At 48.0% G+C, this 22491-nt stretch overlaps 2 protein-coding genes across 2 annotated transcripts in view; both read left to right on the top strand.

The window, feature by feature from the left end:
- The window catches only part of LOC104298238 (unconventional myosin-VIIa), a 29983-nt gene extending 21404 nt beyond the window's left edge, over nt 1-8579 (top strand). The window contains exons 19-26 of the mRNA XM_054177822.1: nt 759-844; nt 1206-1253; nt 2969-3016; nt 3196-3287; nt 5321-5452; nt 5812-5927; nt 6760-6959; nt 8486-8579. Coding sequence (XP_054033797.1) covers nt 759-844; nt 1206-1253; nt 2969-3016; nt 3196-3287; nt 5321-5452; nt 5812-5927; nt 6760-6959; nt 8486-8579 — 816 coding nt within the window. The remainder of the gene's footprint in view (nt 1-758; nt 845-1205; nt 1254-2968; nt 3017-3195; nt 3288-5320; nt 5453-5811; nt 5928-6759; nt 6960-8485) is intronic.
- A 2327-nt stretch (nt 8580-10906) lies between these two features.
- On the top strand, nt 10907-15672 carry LOC128899458 (hematopoietic SH2 domain-containing protein-like). Its single transcript, XM_054178636.1, has 3 exons — nt 10907-11066; nt 11347-11652; nt 15499-15672. Exons 1-3 carry the CDS (start codon nt 10926-10928, stop codon nt 15574-15576), a joined length of 525 nt encoding a protein of 174 aa, XP_054034611.1. The 5' UTR covers nt 10907-10925; the 3' UTR covers nt 15577-15672.
- The last annotated feature ends 6819 nt before the right edge of the window (nt 15673-22491 follow it).

Genomic DNA, 22491 nt, shown 5'->3' with positions numbered 1-22491 from the left:
AGCTGAGTCTTCCTTTGCAGGACAGAGTAGGCATGCTTTTTGTGCATGTAAAGATTCTGGGTACTTGGTTGTTTCTTGTGACACAGGCTGATGGGTCCAGGCTTTTCAGTATGAGCTCTCCCAATTCTTTTTCATTAATGCAATGAGATCTGGTTCTCAGGCACTGGGATTCATCTTTGCATCTCCTGGATGAGAGTACTCCAGAAAAAATGAAGCTTCCTGGAGAAGAGTATTCTCATCCAGCAGCCAGGGCAACTTTGAATAGGAGCCGAGATGGGATTGCTTTGACAGGAACTGATACGTGCTGATATGACTCTTTGGATATTGTGTCAGGTCTGAAATCCAGACATGTTAAAGAATATTGAAAATGATTAGACAAGTTCAGAAAGCTCTGTGTCCTGATTAATGTATACAGGAAAGGGTAGGAAGCAAATTCATGCCTCAGAGTACTTCTCTGTCCAGATTTAGAAGTAGAAAGCTATCCTCTAAAGGACAGAGGCAAAGCAGTAGCCATGGCTGGAAGGTGAAGTTATTTCAGTCATTGGTTTCTATGGTTTCCAACTTTTAACTGAGAGTGGTTAATCCTAAGAGTTACAGGATGTGATAAATTCAGTCTTTTAACAAGGCAACATATTCAGAAAGAATTTAATTTATTTTGAACTAGAGAAGTGAAGGCATTTCTGACTGCAGAAGAACAACTTGATGTCCTAATGGCCTGTTTCTGTTTTTGTCTGATCCTCTTTGTGGTGCTGCTTCAGCTCCGGTACAATGGCCTGCTGGAGACAGTTCGTATCCGAAGAGACGGCTTCTCCTGGAGACCCTCATTTGAGGAGTTTGTTGAAAGGTTTGTTAGAACCTCTGAATGTTCCTTGTTAGATGTTGTTAGGGAAGTGACCCTTGTAACCAGATATAGGCAGCAAGTGAAACATCCTCTTTAAAGTTCATATGCCTGAGGTTGTGGGTTTATTTGCTGTTTTGGAGGTTGAGCAGGCAAGACAGTGATTTATTATTGTTTGCTGTGAGAGTGACATGGATCAACTCAGCACATCAAGAACGTGGCTTTTGTACCTTGCTTTGACTTTTGTTTGGGGTTTTTTTGAGGGAGAGGGTGGGAGGCTATCGGGGGGGTGTTTTTGTGTGTGTTGTTGTTACTGTTTGGTTGACTTTGTTTTTCACAGATTTGTTGGCTTGTTTGTTTTTCACAGATATGGAATTATTCTAGTTAAACCAGATGTTTCCCTCACAAAAGAAAGGTAGGAACCTTTCCTTTGTTATGTGCAAGCCACTTTGTACTCTCAGAGTAGCATAGCAAACTGAGTAAAAGGATTAAAGTGAGGATGTGTTTTTGTGGTGGTGGAAAACACAGATCCCTAGGCAAGGACAGTTAGTGTTTGAAAAGCATTTGGTACAATGAGGAGGAAAATGAGGAAGGTCTTTCATGAATTGCCATGTAGCAATTCAGTTGGTATGAAGTCATTCTATAGTGTGGAATGAGAGCTGGCTGATGTATTCAGTTTGGGGAGTCACAGTTAACAGTCAAGGGTGTCAGGTTTCCACTGAACTCAGTATGGCAGGACTCAGTTGGCAATGCCTCTCCAGGCTTTTTCCTGATGGTGTCATGGAAGAAGATGAAAACAGTGCTGAGCAAGCAACCAGCACTGAGTGTCTTTCAGGCTAGAGATGATGTTTCTGGTTCCAGTTTTTTGGCTGGTTGAGGTTTCTTTGTACATGTATAATATACCCCCCAGCACATCTAAAACTCAACTGTGCCTTACACACACAAATGTCCCTCCAGCTTTGCAGTCTTTATTTGTCGGCTTTTTACTCTGCACATCTAGAGCAGCAAACCCCCACCTCTTCTTTTCTGTTTTCCCAATTCCTCCTTGCTGCCACTGTCAGCTGTGAATAACAGTGAGAGTGAAGCACATAAAGCAATGAGCTGATGTTTCTTTTCTACCCCTTCTGTCTTTTCCAGAACATTAAAATCCTTTTAAAGCTTTTGCCTTCACAGAGCTTCCTTGAAATTAACTGGTGATACTGAATTAGTGAGAACTGCCAATCCATTTGGGACCCAAGTCAAGAATCTCTCAGATGAGAGAGAAATGGTAGACAGGCAGTGTGGTGTACATTCAGGCACACAAAAATAAATTGCAACTACAGGATGCTTTTGAGAAAGTATTACCTTGGATATAGATTTTGGCACAATAGAGGCTGACTGACATAGAAGAAAAACCACTTCTGCCTTGCTCTGTGAGATATTAGCCAAAAAGGCACTACAGTTTCACAGCCTGGATTTGCAGGTAGAAGGAGGGAAGCTATCTGTGTGGTGCAGCTAGAGTATTACTTTCAGTTCCAGGTGTTGATAAGCTTTTCTAAGCAACCCAGGTTTTATCAGTGGACTCTGCAAAATGAAACTAGGATTGGAAAACAGGCTTTCTCACAGAAGTTGTGCTGTGCTGACCTTGCAATCTGTGTGCTCCAGAGACCTTGGAAATTAAATGAGGAAAAAAGCAGTTCTGGGAGTAAAAGAGACTCTATAGAACTGCTTCCTAGGGGGCTGGAGGGAATCTGCTTCTGGGAGCCTCTTTGCTGATGATTCCAAATGTGATCCTAGCTGTACCTCAAGGAGCACTGCAGACTGACAGCCAGTTCCTGAATGTGATGGGGTGACAGTGGACAGAGAATGTAATTGCCCATTGGAATGGGCAGCCTGGGGAGGTGGTGGAGGTGTTCAGGAGGAGATTTGATAGGGTGCTTGGTGCCATGGGTTAGTTGTTTAGGTGGGTTGGATTGGTTAATGGGTTGGACACGATGATCTTGAAGGTCTCTTCCAACCTGGTTTATTCTATGTATTCTAATGCAGAATCATTCAGGCGCTTTTTTACCCCTTTATGCCCCTAAAACCACTGGCTGAGAGGTGTTTGCTTAGGATGAAAAAATATTTATTTCACTTTTTCCTGTCTTTCAGCTGCTTGGAGATACTACAAAGTACAGAGCTCACAGGCTGGATATGTGGGTAAGTGTGGATCACTGTTGATGGGAGTGGGTGGCCTGAACTGTAGAGGCTGTATACATGTAGACTGTTCTATTGTTGCCTTGGGGAGAACTTTATGTAAGAAAGGCCTCTCCAAAGGCTGATAGGTGCAAGCTTAGTCAAGTGATGTTTCACACTGCTGCTTTCTCTCCCCATCGCAGAAAAACACGACTTTTCTTTAAATACTGGCACCAGGAGGAGCTGGCAAAGTATGTGGGGCAGATGGAAAGAGCAGCAACCATCATACAGAAAGGTAAGCAGGAGACTCCCTCAACTGATCTCAGACCAGGGCAAGGAAAAACCTGGGGCTCCACCATTGCACCTTTGCAGATGACAGTAGTGCAGGCCAGGCACTATCTCGTTGTGAAGACCCTGTGGAATCTGAGTGCTTACTGCGGATACCCATCTCCTCAGTGCTTACTTGCTGCTGGGGAGAGCCTTCAGTGTGAGCTTTGGAAAGTGAAAGCTTGTGTGCTCAGAGCTGAGCTGAGAAGGGTGAGCACCCTGAGACCTGGATGACTGTCCTCTGGAGTAAGGGCTTGCTTGAGTCATGATGAACTAAGGAGAGGGAAAAGATGAGTGAAGCAGAACTCTTTCCTTCCTTCAGGGACTGGCAGAAGGGGATGAAGTTGTGAAGTGTTGTGTTTTGGTTTTGTTTTGGTTTGTTTGTTTTCTTCCTTTCTTTTCCAGGTAGTTTCTGCTCTGGCAGCCTGTTTCTCCAGACTGGTCACTGTGGGTGGCTTGGTACCTCCCTCTGCAAAAGCTCCATGTAATTCTCTTCTGTTTGAGTTGTTGTACTGCTGAAGCATCTAAGCAGCTTCCAGTATGACAAATATCACTGTCACATGCTGTGCCTTGTTCACATCCATGTGGAAGATGTGTGGGTAGTGGGAGATGAGAGTGTGTGGGTTTCAGTTCATGTGCTTTAGTACCTGGTGGAGTAGGCTGGATAATGAAACGTCTTTAATGCTCCTGATGAGCCCTGTGTTCTCCTGTGGGTGGGCACCAAGGAAATCCCACCTCCTTCATGGTGTCTGAGGGGGATGGGTGGTTGTTAGAGGCCCTTCTGTTAGACTTTGCTTTTTAGGTACTGTCCTAGTTTTGAGGTAATTGTCTTCTTAGTAGCTGGTATGGTGCTGTGTTGCGGAATGGCTTGCAAAGACATGGTTCTACGGAACAATGGTTTGAACAGAGTATGTAGGCCGGACTCCATCTTGTTATTTACTGCTCACAGTAAGCTAGTGTGTTGATGCAGCCAGGCCACCATGGCCTTGTAGCTGTGCTTGCAGCTGCCTGCAAAGGATAACAGGATACCAAAGCAAGGTCACTACGCCCTTACAGGCGATAACAAGTAAAGAAGAATGTAAAACAGAATTCTTGTGATGATCTCATCAGGATGGGAAAGCAGGATGTTTAACTGCAGAAGGTGGGGTTGGCAGCTAGGCTACTGTATATAAGAAGTGTCTGATGCTCAATAAAGTTGGATTTCGTGGATCATATTGATCTGTGTCGACCCCTTCTTGCGGCAGTGCTGTGTTTTGGCTTTATTGTGAGAATAATACTGATGACACAGTGATGTTTGAGTTGTTGATAAGTAGCACTTGTCTTAAGTTAAGGATTTCTCAGTTTCCCATGCTCTGCCAGTGGGCTGGGGAGGGACCAAGGCCAAGACAGCTGATGTAAACTGCATGTCATAGATCTTCCTGCTCGATGTGTAAACTGGGGGGCTTTGGCCAGGAGGTTGGATCACTGCTTGACATCGATTAGCTGGTGTGAGCAATTGTGTTGCACATCACTTGTCTTTTTTCTGGGATTTATTTCTCTCTTTTTGTTATATTCCTTTCCATTACAATTAGTGTTATTACTCTTTGTATTGTTTTTTTTTGTTTGGTTGGTTGGTTTTGGTTTTTAGTTATTAATTTGTTCTTAACCCATGAGTTTTATCTCCTTTTCAGTTCTCTTTCCTGTCCTACTGGGGGTGCAGGGGAGAGTTAGTGGCTGTGTGGGGCCACAATAGGTATTCAGGGCCTTGGCATCAGAGAGGAGAGTTTAGGTCTGTAATTAATATTATTTGTTTTTAAATCTGTGATCTGGAAGCTTAGAGAGTAGAAGACAGTTCTCATGTGGTTTTAACTGCCTGCTCAGAGCAGAATTTTCATTGATCTTTATTAATGTGTTGAGAGCTTTGCAGTGGGTGAAGGAATATGACCAAGTATGCTTCCCTGAGGGAGTGACAAAGGCATGAAAGCAATTTTTTTTCCCTAACTGTGGCTTTTCTCTGAACAGTTTTCAGGGGATTCAGATGCAGGAAAAATTACCTAAACCTGATGGCCAAGCTGAGAGCTCAGGCACAGCACCTACAGGAGGAAACAGAGAAGGAAAGAAGCCAGCAGCTGCCAATGGAAGCAGAGGCACAGAGTGAGTTGCTCCCACTCCCATGGCCCCTATGTATGGTCACTCATGTGGTGATCACCTTGAAGCACTCTGAGCTCCAGGTGATGAAGACCTGCCTTCAGCTCTCCTGAAACTGAGAGCTTCATCAATGCAGTGAGCAGGAATGTGCTGACATTTTTGCCATTTGAAAGCCTGGCTTTTTCTGTGGGAAGCAGAAGCAGTGTGGTGAAAGTCATTTGCCTGGCTGTGGTGGGAGGAATGCCAAGCTGCGCCTTTCTGACATACTCTGTGCAACAGAGCCTGTCCCTGTTCTGGGCTTGTAGGGAATGGGTCTCATGGATCTTGGATGCTAAATTCCATCTACTTCTTTGCTCTTGTTGCAGAAAGGATCTCCCTTCCAGTCCCCATGCCACGAAAGAGATACCTTCACCCTCATCCCAGTCCTTCCAGTAAGGAGCTGAAGCCACCAGTGCCACGGCCACGAAGCAAACTAGCAGAGGTAGCAATATTGGTTCTGCTTGGGGCCCTTTAGCATGGTGGCTCCCTGCTCCTTCCTCTTGCTGCATGCACATATTCTGCATGTGGTCCCAAGAGAGCATTGTCATTCTCGTAATGAGAAATGAGAGTTGTTTCCTATTTGGTTTAGTTAAAAAGCATGATCAGGACCTTTGAAAAGCTGAAAGCAGCGCTTGATAGCTTGCAAATGAATAGAAATAGAATAGAATAGAATAGAATAAACCAGGTTGGAAGAGACCTTCAAGATCATCATGTCCAACCTATCATCCAACACCACCTAATCAACTAAACCATGGAACCAAGCATCCTGTCAAGCCTCGCCCTGAACACCCCCAGCAACGGCGACCCCACCACCTCCTCGGGCAGCCCATTCCAATGGGCAATCACTCTCTCTGGGTAGAACTTCCTCCTAACCTCCAGCCTAAACCTCCCCTGGCACAGCTTGAGACTGTGTCCTCTTGTTCTGGTACTGGTTGCCTGGGAGAAGAGACCAACCTCTGCCTCACTACAACCCCCCTTCAGGTAGCTGTAGAGAGCAATAAGGTCACCCCTGAGTCTCCTCCTCTCCAGGCTAAGCAACCCCAGCTCCCTCAGTCTCTCCTCATAGGGCTTGTGCTCCAAGCCCCTCACCAACCTTGTTGCCCTTCTCTGGACACGCTCCAGCAAGTCAACATCCTTCCTAAACTGAGGGGCCCAGAACTGGACGCAGTAATGATCACAAAGGACTCTGGAGTAGGGTCACTACCAAAGTGATGCCTTCAGATGTCCCCAGATTTTGACCTTGTTTTCATCTCCACTTTCCTCCTCATTTTCAGTCCACTCCTTTTGATAATTTCTTGGACCCTTCTGCACCTTGCTCTATTCTGAGGACAGAGGGACAGCCTGGAGAAATAGAAAAAATGAGGAAACTCAAGAGAGGAGAAACTATTCGCTGGTTCAAAGAGACACAGGCCGAGAAGGTCATGCAGGATGATGGAGCCTTTCCAAGCTGGCTGCATGGGATGATCAGCCGGAGGTGAGTACGCTGGACACAGTGGCTGTAGCTTGGGCTGTGGGAGGCAGAGGCAGGTTGCGTTTGTCAGGACTGCAAAACTGAGGAATGGGAATGACCTGCATAGCCTTTCACTTTTAGGCTGTGAGCTTGTCTACGTTTAGCGTATATCCAAGGCTAAAATACAGCACTTGCTCTGTCACCCAGTGTCCCCAGCAGGGAAGGGGGATCGGGGAAAGGAGAGGAGGCCCGCAGGTTGAAATGGAAAAGGGTTTAACAAAACAGCCAAAGTAATACCAATGCCAGTGTGAAGTATATAATGCTATACTTAGCCTAGCAAATGTGCAGTGGTCACTACAGGAAAGTACAAGCTCCTGTATTTTTTTCAGATTATCAATGTGAACTTCACTCAGAGACACGATACAGCATGATGTTAGCTTGGTAAAGGACACTACAGTAGCTGACAACTCCCCAGTAGCTGAATTTACTTTTTTTTTTCTTTTTTAAACAACAATTACCAAGGCCTCCACACACATGAATGCTTTTGCCCATAAATCAAAAAATGCAGGAGAGGAACTAGAGCCTGGAAGACAAAACTGTCTGAATTTGAGTACAGGCTATCATGAGCACTTCATAATGAAGGACATAGCAAATCCCTCCCAAGTCATAGAATGGTTTGGGTTGGAAGGGACTTTAAAGATTGTCTGGTTCCACCTCCCACTAGACCAAGTTGCTCAAGGCTCAGTCCAACTTGGCCTTGAACAGTTCAAGGGAGGGCTCATCCACAGCTGTTGCAGTGTCTCACCACCCTCACTGTGCAGAATTTCTTCCTAATACCAGTCCAAATCTACCCTTTTCCAGTTTAAAGTCATTCCCCCTTGACCTATCACTACAAGCCCTAGTAAAAATTGTCTCTCCAGCATTCTCATACCCCTTCAGGTACTGGAAGGCAACTCTTAAGATGCTTTTGAAGTGGTGCTTTCTGTTGCTGGGTTTAAGTTTCCACATGGCAGTGTAAGCTCAGCCTCATGTAATGGAGCAGCCAAAGCAGCCCTGAACTCCACTGGTGATTTGTAGCCACCTTTAGCCTGCAGCAGGCCATATGACAAGCACAAAGCAGCGCTTTGTTGAACAGAGATGGGGAAAACCTCCTTCCAGCAGGAATTTTCTAGAGCCAGACTAGTGTAATCCAAGCTGGTGTTTTTCCAAGGCACTGGGCTTACCTTGTGCATAGGAAATGTGTGTGTGTGCAGACTACTGATCTCAGGAATGCTTTGTAAAGTGGTCTGTGCTGGAAGGTAGCTGTTGCTTTTGTGTTCATCAGACCACTGGAATAAGTTTGGAGCAAGCCTGCTTGGAAAGGCTAAAAGTATCGTGCCTCCTCAGCCTGCTCAGCGAGCCTGAGGCTGGAAACTTGTAGCACAAAATCATGAGCCAGATTTCGGCCTCCCTGTGGACTGGAAGCACTATCATGGAGTATCTGAGATAGGAAGAGAATCCCTGCACAGAAGCAGCTGTTTTTTCACTGAAAACCTCTTTTCTGTTTTCAGGGAAGCAGAAAAGTTGCTGAACGACAAGACCGTGGGTTGCTTCCTTGTTCGTATCAGCCAGAGCCGGCCAGGTTACACCTTGACATACAAGTAGGTGATGAGCCTTGCAGAGAAGGCTTAAGGTAGACCTTCTTACTCTCCAGAACTGCCTGAAAGGGGGTTGTAGTGAGGTGGGTGTTGGTTTCTGCTCTGATAGGACAAGAAGAAATGACCTCCAGCTGTGCCAGGGGAGTTTTGGATTGGACACTAGTTAAAATTTCTTTTCTAAAAGATTCATTAAGCATTGAAACAGACTGCCCTGGGAAGTGGTGAGGTCACTATCCCTCAAGGGACTTAAAAGATAGGTAGATGTGGTGCTGAGAGGTATGGCTTAGTGGTGGAGTTGGCAGCATTAACAGTTGGACTCAGTGATATTAAAGGTCTCTTCCGACCTAAATGGTTCTATGATTCCGTGAAACTGAACTTATGTATGGCTGGAGGATTAACCTCTTCCACAGAGGAGTCCAGTGAGGATAATGCTCAGCCTATTCTGCCATGGATGCCTCAGACAGTTTGGAGTAGCAGACTCCACTGCAGAGTCTCTCTTGCCAGAAACAAGATTGGTTTGTGGGTGGGGTGCTGTGGCTTCAAGTGTGCAGGTCCTGCTTAGGCTATGCTCTAGGGCTGGATGGGAAAACAAGATTGGAAAAAGCATTGACTGAAGCAGTGGAGATGAGTCCAGAGGAGAACCTGGAGAGAGGCAGAGTGATGCAAGGGCATGAGCTTTTTACAGCCTCAACATAAGGGGTAGGACAGAGTTTTAATGAGGGCAATAGGCATGGCAGGCAGTACAGACTGCTGGGGTTCTCCTGCCACTAGCTTAGGGGGAAATAGACTGGTCAGCCTCACCTCCATGCCCAGAAAGGTAAAGGAACAACTTATCCTGGGTGCTCTCCTTAGGCACATCAAGGACAAGAGGGTCGTAAGGAGCAGTCAGCATGGTTTTACCAAGGGGAAGTCATGTTTGACCAACCTGATAGCCTTTTATGAGGACATAACCAGGTGAATAGATGGTAGAGCAGTGGATGTGATTTACCTTGATTTCAGTAAAGCATTTGACACTATCTCCCACAGCATCCTTGCAGCTAAACTGAGGCTGTGTGGTCTGGATGATCAGGTAGTGAGGTGGGTGTGAACTGGTTGAAGAAGTCAGAGAGCTCTGGTCAATAGGACAGAGGCTAGGTGGAGGCCTGTATCTAGTGGAGTCCCTGAGGGCTCAGTACTGGGACCAGTGCTAGTCAATATATTCATCAATGACCTGGATGAAGGCACAGAGAGCACTGTCAGCAAGTTTGCTGATGACAGCAAATGGGGTGGAGTGGCTGACGCAGCAGAGGGTTGTTCTGCCATGCAGTGAGATTTGGACAGGCTGGAGAGTTGGGTGGGGAGGATTTGAATGAAATGCAACAAGGGTGAGTGTGGAGTCTTGCACCTGGGAAAGAACAACCTCTTGTGTCAGTATAGGTTGGGGACTGACCTGCTGGAGAGCAGTGAAAGGGGAAAAGGTGCTGGGGGTCCTAGTGGATGGAAGGTTGACCTGAGCTAGCAATGTGCTCTGGTGGCCAAGAAGGCCAATGCCATTCTGGGGTGTATGAGAAGGGGCATGGTTAGTAGGTTGAGAGAGGTTCTCCTGCCCCTCTACTCTGCCCTGGTGAGGCTGAAAATGGAATGTTGTGTCCAGTCCTGGGCCCCTCAGTTCAAGAAGGACCAGGAACTGTTTGAGAGAGTCCAGTTCAGAGCCACAAAGACGTTTAAGGGAGTGGAACATCTTCCTTACACTGAGAGACTGAGGGAGCCAGGGCTTTTCAGCTTGGAGGAGAGGAGACTAAGGGTAACCTCACTAATGTTTATAAATATGCAAAGAATGAGTTCCAAGAGGATGGAGCCAGGCTCTTCTTGGCAATGCCCCATGACAAGACAAGGGGCAATGGGTGGAAGTGGAAGCATAGGAAGTTCCATGGAAACATGAGGAAAAATGTTTTCAGTGTGAGGGTGACAGAACACTGGAACAGGCTGCCCAGGGGGGTTGTGGAGTCTCCCTCTCTGGACATATTCAAGACTCACCTGGATGTGCATCTGTGTTACCTGGTATAGGTGATCCTGCACTGGCAGAGGGGTTGGACTGGATGATCTTTCAAGGTCCCTTCTGGCCCCTGACAGTCTGTGATTCTCTGAAATTACTGCTCCTCCAGCACCTCCTAACACCTCATGTGACACTCCAGCATGGTGCATCTCCTGCATCTTCGGGATTTTTGTCACTGTGGTTCCTGATCACTTGTGGCTTTTTGAGACTGCAAATGCAGAAAGCAATGATTGGGTCCTGGAGAGATGTTGCAGCCCCATGCCATGACTGTTTCTATCTGTCCACCTCCCCAGGGCTGAAGACCGCTGCAGGCACTACATGATTCAGATGCAGCCTAATGTACGCTATGTGATCCTGGGTGAGGACCGGGCGCACACCTCACTCACCGAACTGGTTGAGTACCACCAGACGGTGGGCATCAAGCCCTTCATGGAGACACTGACTGTTCCCTGCAAGCAGGTGAATGTAGAGGATCAGAAGCTGGAAAAAGGGATAGGGCCTGGCAGCAGCATCTCTCTTGTGTTGCTCTTGGGGGTGTGCTCTTCTGGCCAAGCAGCTTGGCCTTGTCTGCATGCCCTGGGAAATACTGCAAACTGCATGCACTGGGGAGTCTTGGGGCTGGGGAAAGGTCCTGGTGGGTAGATGACATCTCACTTCCTCCTGAATGTCAGCAGTGGGCACAGCTGGGTATTACTTTTTGTTGTGTTCTGCCTTCCAAATCCACTCTTCTGCCCCTTAGAAAAGTGAGAGTTTGGATTGCAAAGATCTGGAGGGCCTCACATTGGATCCGCCAGCAGCCAAGAGGGATGCCTCTCCAGAGGAGCAGCCCTACTCCTCCATGCCTTCCGCCTGCAAGCCTGCTGTGCAGTCAGGAGCAATCAAAGCTCTCAAAAATGTGTGGCTGAGGAGGAGCAAGAATTTACAAAATGAACAGAGCCTTAACCAAAATAATGAGAAGACAAGCTCAGGCAAGAAGAGAGGCAGACAACAAGCCTTCCCGTGCCTCCACATGTCCATACGCCAGGCAATGCAGGAAATCCAGCAGGTGAGCTGGGGCCTTGCCAAGCCTTGTCACCCGTGACCACGTGGTTTCCTAGAAACTGAGTCACAAGTTTTATTTAGTTGTCTTGGGTCCAGTGGAAGTGTCAGGCTGGAGGGAGACCTTGAGAGAGCCTCACTGAGATGCCCAAAGAAGAGTTCACAGCGGATCGAGTATGGTCATAGAATCATAGAATCAATAAGGTTGGAAAAGACCTTAGGGATCATCTGCACATTGGCCTCAACAACCCCATGCAGTGCTACAGGCTGGGGTCAGAGTGGCTGGAGAGCGGCCGGGCAGAGAGGGACCTGGGGGTGCTGGTCGATGGTAGGCTGAACATGAGCCTGCAGTGTGCCCAGGCAGCCAGGAGGGCCAAGGCACCCTGGCCTGCATCAAGAACAGTGTGGCCAGCAGGAGCAGGGAGGTCATTCTGCCCCTGTACACTGCACTGGTTAGGCCACACCTCGAGTCCTGTGTCCACTTCTGGGCCCCTCAGTTTAGGAAGGAGGTTGACTTACTGGAGCGTGTCCAGAGAAGGGCAACAAAGTTGGTGAGGGGTTTGGAACACAAGCCCTATGAGGAGAGACTGAGGGAGCTGGGGTTGCTTAGCCTGGAGAAGAGGAGACTCAGGGGAGACCTTATTGCTCTCTACAACTACCTGAAGGGAGGTTGTAGACAGGCAGAGGTTGGTCTCTTCTCCCAGGCAACCAGCACCAGAACAAGAGGACACAGTCTCAGGCTGCACCAGGGGAGGTTTAGGCTGGAGGTTAGGAGGAAGTTCTACCCAGAGAGAGTGATTGCCCATTGGAATGGGCTGCTCGGGGAGGTGGTGGAGTCACCATCATTGGAGGTGTTCAGGAGGAGACTTGACAGGGTGCTTGGTGCCATGGGTTAGTTGATCAGGTGGTGTTGGATGATAGGTTGGACACGATGATCCTGAAGGTCTCTTCCAACATGGTTTATTCTATGCTAGTCTATGCTATGTTATGCTAGTCTATGCTATGCTGTTCTATGCTATTCATCAAGTCCAACCTGTCACCCAGCACCTCATGACTACTAAACCATGGCACCAAGTGCCATGTCCAGTCCTTTTTTGAACACCTCCCCTGGTGCAGCTTGAGACTGTGTCCTCTTGTTCTGGTGCTGGTTGCCTGAGAGAAGAGACCAAGCCCCACCTGCCTGAAACCTCCCTTCAGGTAGTTGTAGAGAGCAATAAGGTCTCCCCTGAGCCTCCTCTTCTCCAGGCTAAACAATCCCAGCTCCCTCAGCCTCTCCTCACAGGGCTTGTGCTTGAGGCCTCTCAACAGCCGTGTTGCCCTTCTCTGGACATGTTCAAGAGTCTCAGTGTCCATCTTGGACTTGTTAAATGCCGTCATGTTGTCCAGCTTGTCAGAGTTCCTCTGCAGAGCTCTCCTACCCTCTAACAGATCAACTCCTGCCCCCAGCTTGGTGTCATCTGCAAATGTACTGTGTCAAAGGCCTTGCTGAAGTCCAGGTGGACTACATCCACAGCCACCAGGCAGTCACCTGATCATAGAAGGAGATCAGGTTGGTCAGGCAGGACCTGCCCTTCCTAAATCCATGCTGGCTGGGCCTGATCCCTTGGCCATCCTGCAGGTGCACAGTGATTGCCCCCAGAATGCCCTGTTCCATAATCCTGCCTGGCACTGAGGTCAGGCTGACAGGCCTGTAGTTTGCAGGTTCCTTCATCCAGCCCTTCTTGTGGATGAGCATCACAGTGGCCACTTTCCAGTCATCTGGGACCTCTCTAGTGGGCCAGGGTTGTTGAAAAATGGAGAGCAGCTTGGCCAGCTCATCTGCCAGCTCTCTCAGCACCCTAGGATGGATCCCATCTGGTCCCATGGACTTTGTGAGTATCCAAGTGGCTCAGAAAGTTCCTAACTACTTCCTTATGGATTTCAGGGGGACTACACTGCTCCCTGACCCCATCTACCAGTTCAGAAAGCCAGTTATCCTGAAGCCCTCCTGCCTTACTCTTGAAAATGGAGGCAAAGAAGGTATTTAGAACCTCATCTTTAGTTACAATGTTCCCCTCCAGGTCCAATAAGGAGTGGAGGTTCTTCTTGCACCTCTCTTTAGCATTAATATATTTATGAAAATGCTTTTCACTGTCCTTTACAGAAGGGGCCAGCTTGAGTTCTAACTGGGCTTTTGCCTTTCTAGTCCTTCTCCTATGTGCTCTAACAACATCCTTAAACATATCTCGAGTTGCCTCCCCGCTTTCCAAAGGCAATGCATCCTCCTTTTTTCCCCTTAATTCCTTCCATAACTGCTTGCTCATCCAGGCTGGTCATCTTCCCCGCTGGCTCATCTTTCGGCACGTGGGAACTGCCGGTTCCTGTGCCTTCAAGAGCTCCTGTTTCAATTAGGTCCAACTCTCCCGGACTGCTTGGTTCTTAAGGGCTGCTCCCCAGGGTACTATCCACGTTAGTTGCTTAAGTAAGCTGAAGTTTGCCCTCCTGAATTCCAAAGTGATGGCTCTGTTATCGCTCCTCCTTATTTCCCTGCATACTGAAAGCTCCACTATCTCATGGTCACTGCACCCTAGACAGCCTCCTACCATCACATCTCCCACCAGCCCTTCTCTATTTGAGAGCAGCAGGTCAAGCAGGGCCTGACCCCTGGTAGGCTCACTGAACAGCTGCATCAAGAAGCTGTCTTCCATACACTCTTAAGAACCTTGTAGACTGCCTCCTGTCTGCTGAGTTAAGTTCCCAGCAGATGTCCAGCACGTTAAAGTCACCCAAAAGGACAAGGTCCAATGATCTTGAGACAGCCTCCAGTTGCTTATAGAATAATTCATCAACCTCTTCATCCTGGTTGGGTGGTCTATAACAGACTCCAACCAGGATGTCCGTTTGGTTAGGCCTCCCTCTGATTTTAACCCACAGGCTCTCAATCCCTCATCCTCAACCTCAAGTTCCGTGGCATCAAGAGATTCCCTAATATACAGGGCAACCCCTCCTCCTCTTCTCCCTCGCCTGTCTCTCCTAAAGAGCCTGTAACCATCCAGTGCAGTACTCCAATTGTGTGAATCATCCCACCATGTTTCTGTAATGGCAACTACATCATAGTTTTCCTGGTGAGCCAAGACTTCCAGCTCCTCTTGTTTGTTACCCATACTGCGTGCATTGGTGTAAATGCACTTCAGCTGGGCTGCTGATTTCTCAACTAACTCTAGTTTATGTCCCTCTCTCTCCTTTCCAGAGAGACTGGTTTCCTCACCCACCCCCTTCAAACCTGGTTTAAAGCCCTCCCAATGAGCCCTGCCTACTCTAGTTCTAGAGCCCTCTTGTCCTGTCTAGATAGATTCACCCCATCTAGGTCCAGCAGGTTGGGTGCGGTAAAAGTTGCCCTTTGATCAAAGAACCCAAAATTCCACTGCTGGCAGCATCCCTTGAGCGATTTGTTGATGGCATGGGTTCTCCTGTTCCTCTCAGTGTACACCCCTGCCACTGAGGGAACTGAGCAGAACACCACTTGAGCTCCTGCCCCATCAATCAATTGCCCGAGGGCCTTGAATTCCTTTTTGATTGTCCTGGTGCCCTTCTTATCAATCTCATCGCTTCCAGCTTGGACTACCAGCAATGGGTAATAGTCAGAGTGCTGGATTAGCTTGGGTAGGCTCCTGGTGATGTCCCTTACCTGGGCCCCAGGTAGGCAGCAGACTTCCCTGTGGGATGGGTCAGGACAACATAGAGGACACTCTGTTCCCCTCAGGAGAGAGTCACCAACAACAATTAGCCTCCTCTTTTTCTTTATGGCACAAGTGATATGGCCAATGTCCCAGCCACTGCTCCTCTAACGCTGTATCTCTACTTCTTACTTCAGCTCCCTTCTGCTCCCTGGAAGACCTCTGCACAGAGCCGCTGCCAGCCTGCCAGCACTGACAATGCAGAGCCTCAGTGACATGGTAAGAGGAGACAGCACACAGCAGGGCAGACAGCAATTGCAGATTCCCCAGAAAATGGAGGACCATAGCGAGTCTTCCATTCCTGCTCCACCTGGAGCATCTCTTGGCCACTAACTACTAGTTCAGGAAAAACAAGGTTGTGGCCAGCTTCCATTGTAGGACTGCAAAGAGGGCAGGAAAAATGGAGAAAATCAGTATAAGATTGGGTTACCAGCAACTGTTGTGCACATTGTGCTTGCAGTACAGTAAGAGAGCTGCTGGGGGGAGCTCATGGTTTGTTAGAGGCCTGGGGCTGGAAGGGTGAGAACTATCAGATAGCATACCAGCACACTAGAATAGTCAGCTGCAGTGGCTTAATGTTGTGGAGAGAGGCACGTCTCAGAAGCAGGTGCTAGGCTAAGAGCCCTGGTGGGTAGAGGAGATCATGAGCTGAAAGCAAGGGTGAGAATGTATGAAAAGGCAGCAGCAGCCTAAACTGAGGATTTTAAACAAGCTTTCAGCAGCTGGAAATACTTCTGGTTACTGAGGCTGTACTAGGCAGGTTATAAGAGTGTATGAAGTGGGCCAGTAAACCCCTTCTGATACAGTTGGCAATGTCCAATGTGTTATTTGTCTGAAGCATCTAGTGGATGTGGAGCTTCCATGGGGAGCCCATGGGTAAATCCTACTAGGCAAGAGGAAGCAGTAGTGGTACTGTTGTATACCTCTGTAAAAAGCTGTATTTGTGTCAGCAGGGGGTGGAGAGAGATCAGCAGTCCGTGCAATTGGCTGCAGATGTGTTGCAAGCCTTGCAGCCTTGCACTGGGATGCCGAGTTCCCTGTGTAGCTCTGCTTCCAAGAATTTGCATTGGTGTGAAGCTTTTTACTTGTGGCTTTTTTTGTAGTCTTCTAGATTGCTGAGAAAATCCTCTCCCTTGGGTGTCTGAACTAATTGCTTCATACACCTGTGCATATGTATTGCTGTATCCAGGGGATGATCCTTGTGTCTGAGGTTAGGCAGCAGAAAGACAAAACGTGTGGGATCTGCACAGATAACTGCAAGCATGTCATACTGGGATTGCTGAATGGAGCTTTCCTTTTACATCCTCCACTGAGTGATATTCTTGACTTTCTTGCAGGTCAAAGCTGCTCAGCCCTGCCCCCTCCCAGCACTGCTAAGTGAACCTACACAAACACACAGTAGCCTTTTTTTTCCCTTTTTTCTTTATATTTTTGCTGCACCCAACTGGACCTGTGCAGAAATTAACTTTCACCAACGCTCAGCCACTCTACACTACCTGGACCAGTCTCATCCTGGCAGAGGGGATAGAATGGGAATAGTCACAGTCTGCACAGACCCACAGTGCCTGGCAGCCTGTGTCCATACATCAGTGTTCCTGGAGACTCTCACCTTGTGCTGTTTATAGTCACAAAGAGGGTATCTCCCAACAACTTGCAGACACTTGCACTGATTTTCTACCTCTTTCTTTTCAAGCTTTCTGTCTCTGTTTTGGTCCTGCATGTCTGCTGCTCGAGGTGCTAAGGAGCAGTGAGCTTGGGCAGTGGGGAGTGAAACTGGTGTGTCCATATAGAATGGCTTATGTTGGAAGGGACCTTAGAGATCATCTACTCCAATTTCCCTTGGGCAGGGACACCTCTCAACTAGACTTGGCCATTCAAAGCCTCATCTAGCCTGGCCTTGATCACCCCCAGGGAGGAGGCATCCAAAACCTCCCTGGGCAACACATTCCAGAATCTCATCATCCTCATACTGAAGAACTTCTTCCTAAGATCCAGTCTAAACCTACTCTTCTTCACCTTAAAACCATTTCCCCTTGTCCTATTGCTAGACACCCTTATGAGAAGTCCTTCTCCAACCTTCCTGTAGGATCCTGTAGGGTGTCAGCACTAGGGGGAATGGAAAAAAAAATAGAAATGGGTAGATTCAGATTGAATGTTAGGAAGAAGTTCTTCACCATAAGGGTGGTGAGACACTGGAACAGGCTGCCCAGGGAGGTGGTAGAAGCCCCATCCCTGCAGGTTTTTAAGGCCAGGCTGGATATGGCTCTGAGCAGCCTGAGCTAGTGTGAGGGGTCCCTGCCCATGCCAGGGGGTTGGAACTGGATGATCCTTGAAGTTCCTTCCAACCCTAATAATTCCGTGATTCTATGGTCCCTTCAGGTGTTGGAAGGCAGCTGTAGGGTTCTCCATGGGGTTTTCTCTAGGTTGAACAACTCCAGCTCCCTTAGCCTATCATCACAGCAGCGGTGTTCCAGCACTTGAATCATCTTTGTGGCTCTCCTCTAGAGGCCACTGTTGAGTGCAGGATCGCTTGAACAAGAGCTGAGACCACGAGCAAGGTCCTTCTGTCGGAGACTTCTGCCCTTGCATCCATGCGCTGGCACACTGTTCCTTAGTCAGCTCTCAAGTCAGAGTATCATTGTTGGAACCTCCTTGTTCATCCTGATGTGAACCACTACAAGTCTGGGCTGGACAAGATGTTGCTTTGTATGGAAAAGTAGAGGGCTTGCAACCTACAGGACCACACTACTTGTTATGTATTTTCTGCCTTTTGAAATAAATCTATTTTCATTTAAATGCTCTGTGTAGGGAGAAACTCGGTGTTCTGTTTCTGCTGTCTGCAGTGAGTTCAGCCAGAGACTGCAAATGAATGACAACAGCTAACACCTCTGAGGGTAGATGCAGGATCATGTAGATAAAGTGTCTTTTTGGAGAAACTGAAGGCTCATGGGGCAGTAATCCTAGTGTACAACTGTCCCCTGTAACAGTGCTCTTCTCCTATACCAACCTCATCTCCTTGCCTATGCCCCAGAGATGATGTCTTCACAGCCAGCCTTCCCCTGGATTAGTGCTTCTATGGCTGATCCCTCCAGCCCAGAGGACAGCAATGCAGCCCACCCCACTTCACCCATCCCTGGGAGAGGTAGGACTGTGAATGAGTCCAGGTTGTGCAGGCAAGCACCGTGGCCAGAGGCACTTATTCCTGCAGGGTGCATGGGTGCAGGGTGGTTGAAGCTGTCTCTATGCCTTTAACTCAGGAGCTCTTTCTTTTCCCTCCCCTGTGCTCTGTGGAGCACTGGATCACAGGGCAGCTCTGCAGAGAACCAGTCCAGGAAGTGGTGTCCGTTTCAGCCTGATGTCCTGGCTCTCCCCAGCACTGCCTTGCAGCATTAATACACCTTCTCTCTTCCTTGTACTGGGCTTTGGCAGCTCTTTTGGCACTGTTCAGGACAGAACCAGTCCAGGCAGTCAAAGGCTGCTGTTGGCAGAGTATTCCTGGCTAAGCCTAAGGGCGTTTTGTTGGGCAGCTTTGGCCTGTGTGCCAGTGGTCTCTTTGGCTTCTCCCAGTGCTGGGCAGCTGGAAATCCTGCCTTCTGGGTAGCACACAGCACCACTTGACGGCCAAAACATTTCTAAAAAACTGGCTAATGCACAGAACTGAGATATGGGAGAGAAAGATATTTCAGTAACAGAGCTGCCCTGTAACTCCTAGTTTCTGTGCCATGAAGCATGGTGTAAGCCCAAGGCGAAGATCCAACTGGAAAACACTGTTCACACCTGTAGTCTGGCAGCAGTAATGCTGAATCAAGGAGGGTGGTGAAGAGTTTTTCTCCAGCAACTGCCTCCCGTACCTCCTGGGTGCTGCTGCAGGCACAGATCACAAGTGACACTGAAGAGAAAGACATCCAGGGGGGTCAGAACACCGGTGGGTGTGCATCGCACACCTAGTAGGCTTCCCAAAACTACAGCAGATAAATCCTTTGCCTCTGATTTGTTGGGTAGGAAGTAGAGTTGTAATGGGGGCAGCAAGGAACTTGGCACAAACCTGGGCAGCACGCCTGGGCTAGCAGATCAGGTTTCATCCACGTCTGCTACGTCTGCCTTTCCTGTGACATGGCAAATGGAAACCAAGGGAACAGAAGTATGAGAAGCTTCTAGGCTGAGGAGGTTATGCAGCACTGAAGGCATTGATATGATTTCTCCAAGGCTCTGGTTTGCAGGGGTATTAGCAAACGCTCAACACTCTGCCTACATGCAAGGTCATGTAGCCAAGCTTCTGGAGAGCAGTCTGGCTAGCACTGGGCTGTTATGGAGGAAGGTGTCTCAGCCATGGGGAAAAGCTGAAAGAAAAGCTGGGAATACAATAGACTGATGATGAAGAAGAAGAAAATGCAGATTTAACACCTCTAGCATGGTCTTTGCCTGCATACTTCCAGCTCATGGTGAAAGTCGGGCACTGGACCTTCAGCTCTGTGTGACAGCATGCATTATGCTAAGGACTTATTTCATCTTTTTCCTAGAGATGATCTCTGCTGAAGAGGAACAGCTCCACAAATAGCCCTGCCTCATTTCCAATGGCAGCAGCTTGCCTTGTGGTTCTCAGAAAGTTGTCTTAGAAAAAGAAAAGAGCAAATTGTGCAAGCCAAAGTGGGAAAACCATTCATGTTATATCATGTTACAGTTCAGCTGGCATGTGATGAACTGAATGGGATGTTCTCACACCAAAGGCAAATACCAGGCTGTATCAGGCCATGCAAGCAGGGGCAGCACCCAGAAGAGGTTCTAACAGCCTGTAGATCCCCTGAGCAATGCATTTTATGCCCCATGACACTGAAGGTGAGTTCAGAGAGGAAGGCTAGGAGGAGAAGTCTAGGTGTCAGAAGCCAAGCAGAGCAACAACACCCAGGAAGGTAGGAAGAGCAGTGAGAAGGATATACAATACACTGAAGTGAAAACTGGAAGTACTAGGAGAATCTCAGGTCTTGTAGGCTTGGGAGGAATTTGGGAATTGTCACTCCAGTCTTCAAAAAGGGCAAGAAGAAGGCCTGGGCAATTACAGACTGGTCAGCCTCACCTCCATCCTTGGGAAGGTGATGGAGTAGCTCATTCTGGAGGCCATATCTAACCATATGAAAGAAGGGGGGTATCAAGAAGAGCCAGCATGGATTCACTAAGGGGAAATATTGCTTGACTAATCTGACAGCCTTCTGCAAAGGTGTGACCAAACAGATAGGTGAAGGGAGAGCAGTGGATATCATCTGTCTTAACTTCAGCAAGGCTTTTGATACCATCTCCCATAACATCCTCATAGGCAAACTCAAGAAAAGTAGGTTAGATGATTAGTCTGTGAGGTGGATTGGAAACTGGCTTAACAACAGAGTTCAGAGATTTGTCATCAATGGTGCAGAGTCCAGTTAGGAGCCTGTGGCCAGTGGTGTTTCCCTAGGCTCAGTACTGGGTCCAGTTTTGTTCAATATCTTCATCAATGACCTGGGTGAGGGGATTGAGCAAGTTTGCTGCTGATACAAAACTAGGGGAGGAGGTGGCTGACACCTCAGCAGACTGCTGCCGTCCAAAGAGGTCTGGACAGGCTCCAGCCTCTCCAGAGCTGAAGGCAAACCTCATGAAGTTCAGTAAAGACAAGTGCAGAGTGCTTCATCTGGGAAAGAATAACACCAAGCACCAGTACAGAGCAGCTCCATGGAGAAAGACCTTGAGTCCTAGTGGCCAGCAAGTTCTCCATGGGATGGCAATGTGTCAATGGCATCCTGGGGTGCATCAAGAAACATGTGTCCAGCAGATCTAGGGAGGTCTCCCCCTGGTGAGACCACTCCAGGAATACTGTGTCCAGCCTAAGGCTCCCAGTTCAAGAGAGGGATCTGCTGGAAAGACCAATGTAGAGCTGTGAGGATGACTGTGGGACTTGAACATCTCTCCTATGAAGAAAGACTGAGAGAACTGTGGCTCTTTAGTCTCAAGAAAAGAAGGCTGAGAGGAGGGGATCTTATCAACATCTGTAAGTATCTGAGGGGTGGCTGTCAAGATGAAGATGCCAGACTCCTTTTGATGGTGCCCAGTGACAGGACAAGCAACAATGAGTACAAGCTAGAACACAGGAGCTTCCACCTCAATACAAGGAGACACTTTCTTATGGTGTGACAGAGCACTGGAACAGGCTCCCCACAAAGGTTGTGGAGTCTCTTTCTCTGGAGACTTTCAAAACCTGTCTGGATGTGTTCCTGTGCAGCCTGCCTTAGGTGATCCTGCTTTGGCAAGGGGGTTGGACACAATGATCTCTGGAGGTCCCTTCTAACCCCTAATATTCTGTGATTTCCTGGGTTGCCTTTGGCTGTTAATTTATCTAGTCAGCTCCCCATCAGAATGGCTAAACCAGAAATTTCCATTCTTCTCTTCTTCCATTCTCAACCCTTCTTGTTCTCCTTCCCAGCTCTGCTTTCTCATCAAGTTCTCTCTTCTTTCCATCTGGTCATCATCTTTGATGTAGCCTTGAGGTTTAGGAACACAAACCTATGACCCAAGGACCAGCATGGCACTTAACCTCTTTTCATGAAGGTGGCAACCCTGTGTTATTTACTTTCTTCCTGGGCAACACTGTGGTATATGTTGGTATGTTTCCTTCCCCAAATGTCTTTTAAAGACCTATTTATCCTTAAGCCTGAAAAAGGCTCTCCACGCTGCTCTTAGCCTCACGCCAACCTGAGTCAAGTGGTGCTGAGTACTGTAATAGCAGTTGTGAGATACAGTGTTTCATACCTTCTAGTTTACTTTGTTACCCACACCCAACACTTGAATGGTGTGCCGTTGTTTTGCAGCAAGGTTTAGGCCAGGCCACCTGATGCAGGGGTCAAACCAGCACAGGATTCTGGCCGTGAAGATGGCCAATAGAGTATGCTTAGAGCAAAATGAAGACCAGTGTAGGCATAAAGTCTAAACTGAGCAATACTCAGTTTAATCTCATTCTGACCAAAGTATCTTTCTATCTAGCAGTCCTTACTGGATTGTCTTCCATACAAGTACCTGACTGCTCGCAATCCATTCTAGATTCTTTTGCCTCTGTAGCAATCCAGCATAATTAATTCCTCAGATTTATGATGCATAGTGAAGAAGTA

Source organism: Dryobates pubescens, chromosome Z (assembly GCF_014839835.1).
Source record: "Dryobates pubescens isolate bDryPub1 chromosome Z, bDryPub1.pri, whole genome shotgun sequence".
Taxonomy (NCBI): domain Eukaryota; kingdom Metazoa; phylum Chordata; class Aves; order Piciformes; family Picidae; genus Dryobates; species Dryobates pubescens.
The sequence above is the reverse complement of the archived record's forward strand: the minus strand, read 5'-3'. Positions and strand labels throughout refer to the sequence as shown.

What these genes read in the sequence shown, in the direction of transcription:
- LOC128899458 (XM_054178636.1), top strand. Translation starts at nt 10,926, where the DNA reads ATGATTCAGATGCAGCCTAATGTACGCTATGTGATCCTGGGTGAGGAC. An exon ending in TGACTGTTCCCTGCAAGCAG is followed by an intron (nt 11,067 to 11,346) that starts GTGAATGTAGAG and finishes TCTGCCCCTTAG; the next exon opens with AAAAGTGAGAGTTTGGATTG. An exon ending in CAATGCAGGAAATCCAGCAG is followed by an intron (nt 11,653 to 15,498) that starts GTGAGCTGGGGC and finishes TTCTTACTTCAG; the next exon opens with CTCCCTTCTGCTCCCTGGAA.